Source organism: Centrocercus urophasianus, unplaced genomic scaffold (genome assembly GCF_019232065.1).
Source record: "Centrocercus urophasianus isolate 14NV4802_14NV808 unplaced genomic scaffold, USGS_Curo_1.0 seq_11, whole genome shotgun sequence".
NCBI lineage: Eukaryota > Metazoa > Chordata > Aves > Galliformes > Phasianidae > Centrocercus > Centrocercus urophasianus.
In genome coordinates this window covers 79589308-79600454 of record NW_024884253.1, presented here as the reverse complement: position 1 = coordinate 79600454, position 11147 = coordinate 79589308, and the positions used below count along the sequence as shown (strand labels likewise).

Here is an 11147-nt window from a genome sequence, read left to right as displayed (position 1 = left end):
TTTTTTTTTTTTTTTTTTGTCTCAAAAGCACATTTTCTACGATCACCATTTCAACCCAGACCGCGTCGGCGGCGGTGCCCTCCCGGCGTTGGGAGGGATTGAGGGAGGGAGGAACGCAGGGAGGGAGGCTGGGAGCGGGGCGGTGCTTTGCGGCTCCTTCCTACCTACCCGTCAGCGCGTCCGCCCGCTCAGTTGTCATGGCGGCTTCTGTACTAAGTTTTGCTCGGAACCTGTGCTGGCGGCGTATCTGCGAGATAAGGTGAGCCCGTGCTGCCTCCCTTTGCTGCCCCTCAGAGAGGGGCGGCTTGGACGCGTCCCTGCTCCACAGCCGCCCGTGCCTCTCAGGGCTGCCCCGGGCGCGCCCTCGCGAACTCGGGAGGCCTTTGTGTGGTCGTAGCGCTGAGGGACTCGGTTGGGGTGGGTTGTCAGTTGGTCTAGGTGAGATCAGTGCTCTTTTCCAACCTCAACAGTTCTGTGATTCTATGATATCAGGTGCGACTCGGGACTCTGAGAGCAACGGTGGAGTTTGCACCGCTTTGATCAGCTCTTTTACTTGTGTGTCTGGCATTGATGTAGTTTAGGAGCGCTTCAGATACGCGTCTAACGTGAACGGCTCTGAGCAGTCCTACAGAGCATGGGTCCTTTTCAAAAATAAAGCGCCGTGTAACACCAAGCGGTACCGCTGTTGCTTGGCTGGCAGTGAAGCAGCTCTTAACCTTCGGCACAATTAAATCAGTGTTATGAAACACTGTTGCTGGTAGTAAAACAATGACTCGCATCCTTAAGCAGTGCCACAGCTCCAGTAGTGGTAAGAGGTCCAAATTCACTTTCTTTGGATCTTGCATAAAGTTATAGGACTGATTAAAACACAGCTGTGCATAAGTGTGTAACCACAACCAAAGGTGAGTGACGGGTGTTCTCTTTGGTGCTGAATTGTCAGAGCACATCGATATCCTTCCCTCCAGTATTAACTGTAATATCTTTTTCTAACCGATAGCTGATGCAGAGCTCAGCTGGATTTATCATTTTTAATCCACCCTGCTTTTATTTCAGAACACTTCATTTCTCAGTTTCTGTCCTTAAGTCAGCCATGAAGATCTCAGAAATGAGGCAGACTTACCCACTGGAGAGGGAGACACTGGAGTTGGAGATTGTCCACCATTTCAGTGGCTGATTTTTCTTTACTTCTTGTGTATATGTGTATATATATACATATATGTATGGAAGCTTATGGCTTTCCTTCTGTGGGCGTCTGTATACATATACAAATACAAAAGTTAACTTTTGCTATTTGTGCTTTCTCACTGCCACCTCTTCATGCACATCCCCCATGCCCAGGTGTTTTTATTTTTGATCCACATTTCAAATGTGTAAACTCTTGACTCAGAAACAATGCTACATCTTCCTACTATAATGAAAAACTTTGAATCAACTTAAAGAAATACTTCACTAAAAATGCTCATCATGTTTCTGAACAGTTATCTTACTTTGCTTCTACTTTGTCCTTTTAAAAGTTGCCTCTTGTCCAGTTCAGTGGCATCTTTTGGGTGTGTTAGTTTAAGAACAGAACAAAAAAGTAAACATTGCCAGTGCTGAGCAGCTGTGTGATGGCAGTTCCACTGCCAGAAGAGAAAGGAACCAGGACTGAGAGGAAAAGCAGAGGCTCTGGTGCAGGCAGTGTCACTGATCAGAGCTCGTGTAAGCCCTGTCTAATGCGTGGTGCAAGAAAAATGTCGCTCCCACCACAGCTAAAGGAGTTCTCTTTACATTAGTAACTACAGTAAACACCTTAAAGCCTGCACGATTTTGGACATGATTTGATTCTTTGTCAGTGTTCTTTTGAAAGATTTTGGATTATTTCCCAACAATTAGACTATCACAGTGCCAGGGAAGCTGCGGAACTTCTCCTCTCAGAATGACTGAGCTTGGCTGAACAGGGCCTTGGGTAGCCTGATCTCATCTCAAAGCTGTCGCTGTTCTGAGGTCACATCAGGAGCAGGTTACCTCCTGAATCCACTTCCAACTTACATTATCCTTTTTGCAGATTTTGGAGCTCAGCTGTACCCTCACCACAAGCAGAGCAGTTTTGTATGAAGCAATTTAATGAGGATATCAGTGCGAATATACGTGCTTCTGCTTGGCTTGTAGGAGCAAGATTAGGCCAAATAAACAATAGTGCTTTGAATTTTCGGTTCAGAGTCCTTATATGTTGCAAGCTGACATTTCTATAATTTCTGGACACTCTGAAAGTTTAACAGATAAGGTATGAGTCTAAAACTGAGGTCAGGATGCCCATATGAGATGTGAAGATGTCTGAATTCAAACTATTTCCCATTATTTCTCAAAAGCTTTTGGTCAGACTATGCCTTCAAGTTATTGCTGTTGCCTCAGTTCTAAGCAGTCCCATCTCTCACCTGGCAAGGCCAATTATCAGTTGCCCATCTGCGTGTGCCATCTGAAAGCTTGAGTCTTTTTCTCAGACTTGTATGTACATGGTTAATGGGCAAGATGTGATGTAGCTTTCCTTGTAAGATGAGGCAGGTCACTTTCCTTTCCTTTAAAAATGCAGATGCTTTCAATTTAGGTGCTTGACCACAGTGAATGCGGGATTACTGCGTTTGATGGCTTCATCTTACAGGGTCTATGTATTCTTTTTTCTGTCTCCTCAGACAATTGTTTACTTGCCAAATAAGCTGTTAGTGGGAGGTAAGATACTTAAAACTGTACTGGAATATGCAGAGGAATACCTCATTTGGTGGTTTTTTGTTTTTTTTTTTTGTTCTTCCTTTGCCAGACCCAAAAATGAGCATAATTGTGCATCCTACTAATTAAGGCTCCCTGCTGAGAGTACAGTTAGCACAGCTTTTCAAATAATGATGTAACGTTGCCTGTATTGTGCCTTTATTACATACCTCTTTTATGTTGTTTCCAAACAAAATGTCACATGCAGTTGTGTGCATTGTGGCAACTGCATCTTCAGAGTTAGTTCAGTTGTATGAAGCAGAACTTGGCTTGTGACACTCGGTTTTATTTGATAATGGTGAATACTAGTCTAAAAATAGGTCAGTTTGTAGAATTTCCTCTTGCTGTCCAAAGTGGCTTAATAAATACTTAGAGAAGTAGGCATTTAGTGCATTAAGAATACTGGGTAAGCAAGTTTAAAAGTAGAACAGTGAAGCAGATGTCATCATATCGATAGGTTCAAGACCTGTGATGCTCTGGCTGGTACAACATGCAAATTCAACTGCTGTGATTCTCATGAGTGAAACGCTTTTACTCAAGTATGTATCTCAAATAGGAATGAGTGCATCTTGACAAAGAAACTGAAGTCACTTGTGCCGTCTGGACATTCAATTGCAGCATTTTTCTCCCAATGTTTTGTGAGAGATTCCTTGAAGTATGTATGTGAGCATCTTGAGATACAGAGAAAAAGACAAATAATGCAAATTGTGTGATCAGTGTGACTTCTGCCTTCAGTTAAAAAGAAAAAACAAACAACAAAAACAAAGACAACCCCTTTAGGCAAGTTTCCTACCAGTAATATTATTAACTTAACATGCTAAGCCGTTAGAACAAGAAGGGAGGAAAGACATTCTGAATTGGATAACAAAGGAAAAGGACTGCTACACATTATTAGATATAATTCAGACATTAATAATAATGATTTAATGCTTTTAGTAACACAGAAAAAAGATGCATCAGAAAGACAAGATGGGTGTACTCTCAGATTTGTATCAAAGACAGTACCAGAAAAAGAGATATATCCTTAGAACACTCATAGAAATACAAGGGCAAAACTCAAGGGTACTTCCTAATTCATTCTGTTTTTAACTGTACATTTCCTTCCAGATGCAGAGTTGTAAGTTGCATGTGCTGGATCTGCTATGTGCTCACTTCTTGTCCTTTCTCATTCTATGTAATTGTTCTGATCTGATTTGTCTGAGAAGGGGAGGCTGACGAAGTTGTGCTCAGAAGGTGATACTGTATCTGTCCAGCATTTGTACTTTCAGCTGTTTAGAATTGGAGACTCTACAACTCCATTGCTGTGAGGTGGGCTGTATTTGCTTTTTACTGCTGGTCAGACTCGTAGGAGCAGAACGTTTGTTGGTGGGAAGCCTGTGTCCATGCTAGCCTTGTTTTGAGGGTTTGCTTCATACTGGCTGTAGTACAATCCTAGCACTGAGTGCCTGTTAGCAGCCAGCGGACATCTTATGAGTTTGTATAATCTAGGAGGAATCTAACATGTATTTGTGAGACAGCTCCGCAAGAGAAACCAGGGGAGAGCAATTGGAAATAATTTAGGGATTTTCGAGAGCGTTGTCATCTAAACTAAGACATTGATGTAGATGCCCCCCATCATCCCAGCTTGTTTCTTGTCATAGTACTCTCAGCAACTTCAGAAGAGGCTAGGTCTTATCAAAAACAGCTTTCCATCAACTGCTCTTTTATTTCTCAGCAACAATAAAGAGCCTTTTCAAAGAACTGATAACATTTCAAATAAGGTGAACTGAAAAATAGTTAATTTTTTAGTAACCTGTTGGCTTTTCCTTCCTTATTTAGCCTTAGTGATCTTTGTGTGTGTTTGGAATACTCCCTTGTTCCAGTAAGTCTATTTGTACAACAGTATCAGCTCTTCAGCTTGGTAGGCAGCAGCTTTAAGGGCTAGAGTTCGCTTCCACTCTGGCTTTTGGACAGTGTCCAAAGTCTGTCTTGTTTCCCAGCACCATCTTGTGACTGTGCATCTGCAGGTTTTCAGCCCACTCACCCAGCAGGAGCTCAGCACAAAGTCCCAGTGCAGTACACAGCAGTCATTACATGATCTCTGCAGCCATTTTCTGTTCCCGTCTGGGAATTAACTGAACCTGCTCTCTGAATTGGTGGTCCTGTATTTGAAAGCATAACTACGTTCATTGGTAATTATATGAATGGCCCATTGATATATTTATAGCAGAGCATGATGTTACAGTCTCTGAAGACTTTCCCTTCATCAGTGACTTCAGTGCCGTCTCTTTCTGCAATACCTTACAGTTTTCTTGTTAAGTAAGAGACTTACATCTCTTACTGCCCTCCCTTCCACCATGTTAGCTAAGGCAGAGAGATGTAAAGTTCTGGGAAGAGTTCTGGGGTTTTTGTCTTTACCATGGGACCATGCGTGTTATAAATAAACTCTTTTGGTGAGAGTGGAGGAAGAACTAATCTCCTGTGGCTATGAGATTGGATTGTTTCTGTTGTCTTCACTAAATGGCCGTGCTCTGCGCTGTCTTTGCATTTGGGTCTGATTGCAGGGGTTGGCACAACCAAAGTAGGTACAAACCTTGCCTTGCAGAAAACCTCAGTGAGGCTGTCCTGGGAGTGACCAGTCAGAGTGGTGGCATCCTTTTCTCTGCACCATTTCTGTCTTCCAGGCTTAGCCACAGAGAGCTCATTGGCCTCAGAGAGAGTCTGCCTTGTGTCACTGTAGTAGGCACTGCCCACTCCTTTTTGTAAATCCTATTCAGAAAGCTGTGGTTGGGTTTGGCCATGCAAATTTTAGTAGCTTTGTTTGGATACTGTTTTTTTTTTAGTCTTGAACAGCCATTCCTTTCAAAGAGGGCTCAAGAAAATCCCACTTGACATGAGAAACCTTTTAAGTTTGAAACAACTTTGATAATGAAGTGACTTCATAATATGCCAACATCCTGGTTCTTAAAATACCCTGATGGTTGGCTTTTCACACTGACAGCAATGGTATTAAACAAAAATTAATCATACTTACAATTGTCAGAGAAGTATTTTATCAGTTAATGTTTTTAAAATGATCAGTCTTAGATAACTCAGGTTAACCAGATGCAGAAGGAACATAAGCATTATTATTTTGTTCACAAGGTTCTGGCTTCCATGTTGTCCTAAATGCATACAAAAAATGTGACAGCACGAGATAGCAGTAAATTCAGTGTGAGGATGGATTGTGTTTTTGCTGAAATCCAGAGAATTTGCGTAATGTTTTGCCGTGTTGCTTTGTTTATATGTGTGACAGCTATCTCTTCAGTTGATAGCATGGACAACTCTGAGTGGAGATTTCTGTGATTTAGTTAGGGATTAAAGTCTCTTTTAAAGTCTCAGCCATTAAATAGAAATTATTACCATGCTGGTTTGGAAACAAGCAAACAACTTTGCCCTTAGTGCTACCAGACTCCACAGTTCATGGTATCATTATGACTGTGGTTGCGCAATGCCGTATTTAAAATCGATCAACCAACCTCCAACAGCCCCGAACCCCTCCAGGAAAAGATCAACAACCACCTTTCTGCTTTCTGAATACGGCAGAGTCCTTTTAAACTCTCACAGACATTTGGTTCCCTCGATGGAAAGCACTTTTTCCTCTGCTCTCTTCTTTTTTTGCCTCCACATTTTTTTCTTTCTTCCCCCCCCCCCCCTTGCTTTTTTTTTTCCCCCAATAATCTTATTCCTGCAGGGAGCCAGATGGTGAGTTGTCCTTTAATTAGCATTGTGGCCCTTTGCTGGACTCTCCATTAGCTCCATCTCTCATGTGCAGAGGGCTGGACTCAGTGATTTAGGCATGGCCTCACCGGTGCTACATGGAAGGGATTCTGTACTTGGATCTGAAAAGTTTTCTTGAGGGTTGGATTTGTTATGTGGTATTAAAACAGTGTATGATTTTTATTTCAGATGTGCTACTATTTTATTCCACTATAGATGTGCTTGTAAAATGCTTAGAGATCCAAACACATCAGTACTGAAACTTCCAAGCTACTTTGGTTGTCAGCTGCTTCCCCAGACCAACAGTTTTCTGTAATCTCCATACTGATAGCACAAACCAGTATGTCTGCACTGCATCCCCCCCAGTTACTGCCGAGATCCAGTGTGAGCTCTGGGAGCTCCTGCTGTGGGTGCAGCCTTCTAAGTGACGTGATGTAAGCCTTTCATGAGGATCTAATGGGACATGAACTGAACTCACTCGGAATGTATATGATTTTCATCTCTAACAGTGACTAATATTCTCAGTGTTTCATTTTGAACACAAGAATTAGTAATGTGTAACATCTACAAGCTCGTTAGGTTCTCTGATGAAACAAAGAACAAGGCAAGAGACACAGACGGTGTCTAAAGACAAAGAGTTGGAAATTGGTATGACTTTGCAGTAACATTATCCATTGATAAGCTGTAAATTCTGCCGTGACACAGTACTGCCTTGTTATTTCGTAGAGCTTGTACTGTAATAGAATCATAATCTTTGCTGTTCTGGTTGTATCTAGGTGTCACGGATTCATGTGGGAAAGTAAGCTTCAAACAAATTGTTTGTCTTCATTCACTGGCTCAGCTGAACTTGCAGTAGTGTCAGTGGATTTTCTAGTGCTCCAATAGTGGCTGTGTCCTTTTTGGAATCCTAGCTGCCTTGGCCAAAAGCTATTAACACCAGTGAGCACTCTGCCTTTATCTCCATGCAGTCAGCAAGGTTTATCCTCAGCAGCCAAATAAAAAATAGCTTTTTTCCTCTCTCCATTAGCAGCAAAATTATTTGGCGTATTTGTTCATGAGAGTTTAGTTAGAAAGTCACCTTGGATGTACAAAGGACCTGTTTGTGTTCATTGGTCTCCAAATAAACTTTGTTTCTCACCTAATGTCACATGGGTAGGTTGCAGCTTTGTTGTTTTTGTTTGTTTGTTTATATTTTTGACTTTCAAACGTGTTTTGGAGGCTATGTCTGCAAATCTTCCTGCTCAGAGAGACGTCTTATGTGAACTGTGTCCGTGATTCTATCAACTGGGGATGTACAGGAAATCCTCTGCTGTTTCTGTCTCATTCACCACATCCAGTTATCTTAAAGCCTGCTGGAGAGGAAAAAAACTCTTAGAGATTTAAGGAGATTATCCCAGTTTCCCCCTCCTCTCCAGCAGCTGTGATGAGAGAATATTAACTGTGTCTGAACAGAGAATGAAGAGCAGCCCATTTCAGATCTTAGTGAATGGTAATCTAGAGCTTTGATTCTTAGCTATTCTTTACAACTGAAAAAAAGCTGTCAAGTGCAGCTGAGCCACTTACACTAAACAACAGTGATTCAGCACTTCAATTTGCCAGCAGACACATCATTATCTTCTAGTTTTTGTGTGTCAAAATAATGTAGGAGTCTAAAATATTGAAAGCTGATAAGGATTTGTACACTGAACTTGTGTTTAGAACAACTGCTGAAATTTTCTAATGTGAAGGAGGAAATAACTTGGCTTTTATTTCTTTCTGTTTATTAAAGCAGCAGTAAGTGAATTGGTTGTAGAGAATTTGCACTGTTCTTTCCCACTAGCTAGATGTATAGGAAATACCCAGTACACTGGAAGTATCTTTATTATATGGTAGTAGTAAACCTTAATTATTCCATGTTAACCACAGAATAGTGGAGGATTACCAAGGACTACGCTGGTAGAACAGGGAGGGGTAGGTTGTTTGTATGTCTGTTGAAATGTGTTTAAGGAAAACTGAACTGTCTACTGAGTCATCATGCTCCTGTTTGTCACAATGATTAATAAAACCTTGTACAATAAAACCGAGAAAACCAAATGTTTTGATTTCAAGACAGTAATTTTAGTGTTAATAAGTCTTTCTTACTGGCTTTTTGACCTAAGAAGTAAAGAGTTTGTTCCAACAGATCTGTGTAAGAGTGTGGGGAGCAGCAGCATAGCTTTACCTGTGCATCTGTCCACTGGTTCACACTGAAGGGAGAAATCAACCAACTCCAGATGCTAACCTGCTGTTAACTGACTGCTGACCTGCTGCAGCCTGCTTGACTGGCATTGCTACTGACCTACCGTTGTGGTGCGTGCTAGCAGGTGAGAGCAACACGTCTGAACCGAAGGCTCACAGCGAGAGTCTGTCTGTGAATTGCCATGAAGAAGTACGGGCTGTTTTACATGCAGGGATTGCTGCTGGTTAGTTGGCTTTTTGTTTTTGAGCAAGGTATAGATGCTGGTGTCATGAAAAGAGTCTTTTTTTTTTCCCTCAGAGGAGCAATTCATTTAGCTGTGTTTCCTTCTTAGTTGCTAGATACTAAGAAATATACCAGTTGCTGAAATTTGAACAGGCAGAATCGTTTGAGGCAGTTTCTGCTTCTCTATCTTCTGAACGAAAGCTGAATTTCATGGGTCTCTGCTCTGAATTGTTTTCCTTTTAACTGGTAGCAGAGGATTCTGACAGAGATGCATACAAATGAGGGGCAGTGGATGTTCCTACACGGTGTAGCTGTGGAAGCAGACACAGACCTTTTCCAGATGACAGAAGCTGTGAAGAAAGATGCTCACATGTCAAATATGGTAACTCCACATCTCCCAGTATAAGAAAAGAACATCTAGAAGTTGTCAGGGGAGGTTATGAGATTATATTAGCATAAAAACCTGTCAAGTGGAGGTAAAGTAATGGGGGGAGGAAAAAAGGAAGAAAAAAAAGTTGAAGAATGTATGACAAAAAATAGTGTACATAGAAGGCTGTAACAGGATAACAAAGAAGGTTTCTTTCCTCCTACGACTAAAAGAACCTCGAGTACTGAGTTCAGTGTTGGGCCCCTCACTACAAGAAAGACATTGAGGTCCTGGAGAATGTCCAGAGAAGGGCAGCAAAGCTGTGAAGGATCTGGAGCACAAGTCTTATGGGGAGCAGCTGAGGGAACTGAGATTGTTTAGTCTGGAGAAGAGGAGGATCGGAGAAAACCTTATAACTATCTACAACCCTCTGAAAGGAGGCTGTGGCAAGTTGGGAATTGGCTTCTTTTCCCAGCTAATTAGCATTAGGATGATAAGTAATACCCTTAAGCTGTGCCAGGGAAGGTTCAGATTGGATATTAGAAAAAATTTTCTCTGAAAAAGGAGTGAGGTGCTGGAATGGGCTGCCCAGAGAGGTGGTGGAGTCACTGTTCCTGGAGGGGTTCAAGAAACATGGAGATGTGGTGCTGAAGGATATGATTTAGTGGGCATGATGGTGGTGGGTAAACAGTTGGACTAAATGATCCTAGAGGTGTTTTACTAACCTTAATGATTCTATGAAGTTTCACTTAGAATTTCTGTATTAACCCTCCCCACCCCCTCCAACAACATTACAACGCTCCTTTTTTATCCAGCAGTGGCGGAGGAGTGATTTCTTCAACACTCCCACAGGTATCTCCTGTTAGATTAGCTTTGTAGGTGCTGCTGCTTTTCCTAGCTCAGTTCTGGGTAGCCCGTAGTAAGAGAAGACTTGGAGGACTTAGCAGTATAGCAGATTAGCCCTGTCTGCATTCAGTTACTTAGAGAAAGCTCTTATGTTGTTAGGTAAGTGCTGGGCTATGTTCAGGTTTCCTATACAGTAACGTAACATTAAGTATAAATACCTTCTTTGGGTTCAGTAGCACATAGGATGAATGGTGACTTGGGCAACCTCCAGATTAAAATATGTAATGATTTTCATGTTAACAGAATGCTCAGCAAAATAAAGTGAAGTACAGTTTTACAACTGATCACGTACAGAAAAAACTATAAGTGAATATGGAAAACAATAACGTTATTTTCCTAGTTACCAGAAAGCTACAAATTATTGGCACTGCGAATGCTTTGCTTCTTTTTTGATGTTTTGAATCTTCGTTTCAGAGATGCAGATGCGAAGTCTTGGGAGAAAATAGGAGAAGTCAGTGTCTTGGGTTGAATTTCTGTTTCTATGTGGGCCACTTATTTTCTCACTGCTAAAGTTTAAATACTGGTTTCTGTTCCCTTCATATGCCTCATTTCCTAACAGCTGCTGCGGTTGCTTACAGCTGCAATCTTTCCCACCAGCAGTGCCCTTGCATCCCTTCATGTGTCTGAACTTGTACTCCTTTTCTAGATCCTTTTCTTTCTCCCTCAGGGAGAAAAATCAGGATAATCTGAAGGAAGGATCAAAGGAGGTACGAGGGAGGAATTGAAGCCTGAAACTCTGCCTGGAGCTGGAGTAGGCATTGTGGATCACCCATATGTATGTTATATGTATTTGCCCTCGATTTCTCCTCCTCTTCTAACTTGTCCAATTTTGTCTTTTGTAAGGAAAAACAGTCAAAACTCAAAATTCCTTTAATCCAGAGCATATATGTGCACACTTTTGGGCTGCTGCTGTGCCTTTCCCCGCTTCTCCCCACTCAACTTTTCTTCGTATAT

The 11147-nt window shown here is 41.7% G+C and overlaps 1 protein-coding gene across 7 annotated transcripts in view; it reads left to right on the top strand.

Annotated features, from left to right (window-relative positions):
• The first annotated feature begins 140 nt into the window (after positions 1 to 140).
• ECI2 (enoyl-CoA delta isomerase 2) overlaps positions 141 to 11147 on the top strand; it is a 28890-nt gene continuing 17883 nt past the window's right edge. For 2 of the 7 annotated variants that reach the window (XM_042837118.1, XM_042837105.1), the window contains exons 1-2: positions 171 to 259; positions 8642 to 8822. Coding sequence is in view for 2 of the 7 variants with exons in the window: in XM_042837128.1 (XP_042693062.1) it covers positions 198 to 259 (62 nt within the window). In the remaining 5 variants the exon portion in view is untranslated. Of the gene's footprint in view, positions 260 to 8641; positions 8823 to 10860; positions 10969 to 11147 lie in introns of all 7 variants that reach the window. The other 5 variants (XM_042837088.1, XM_042837111.1, XM_042837128.1 and 2 more) reach the window with 5 other exon arrangements.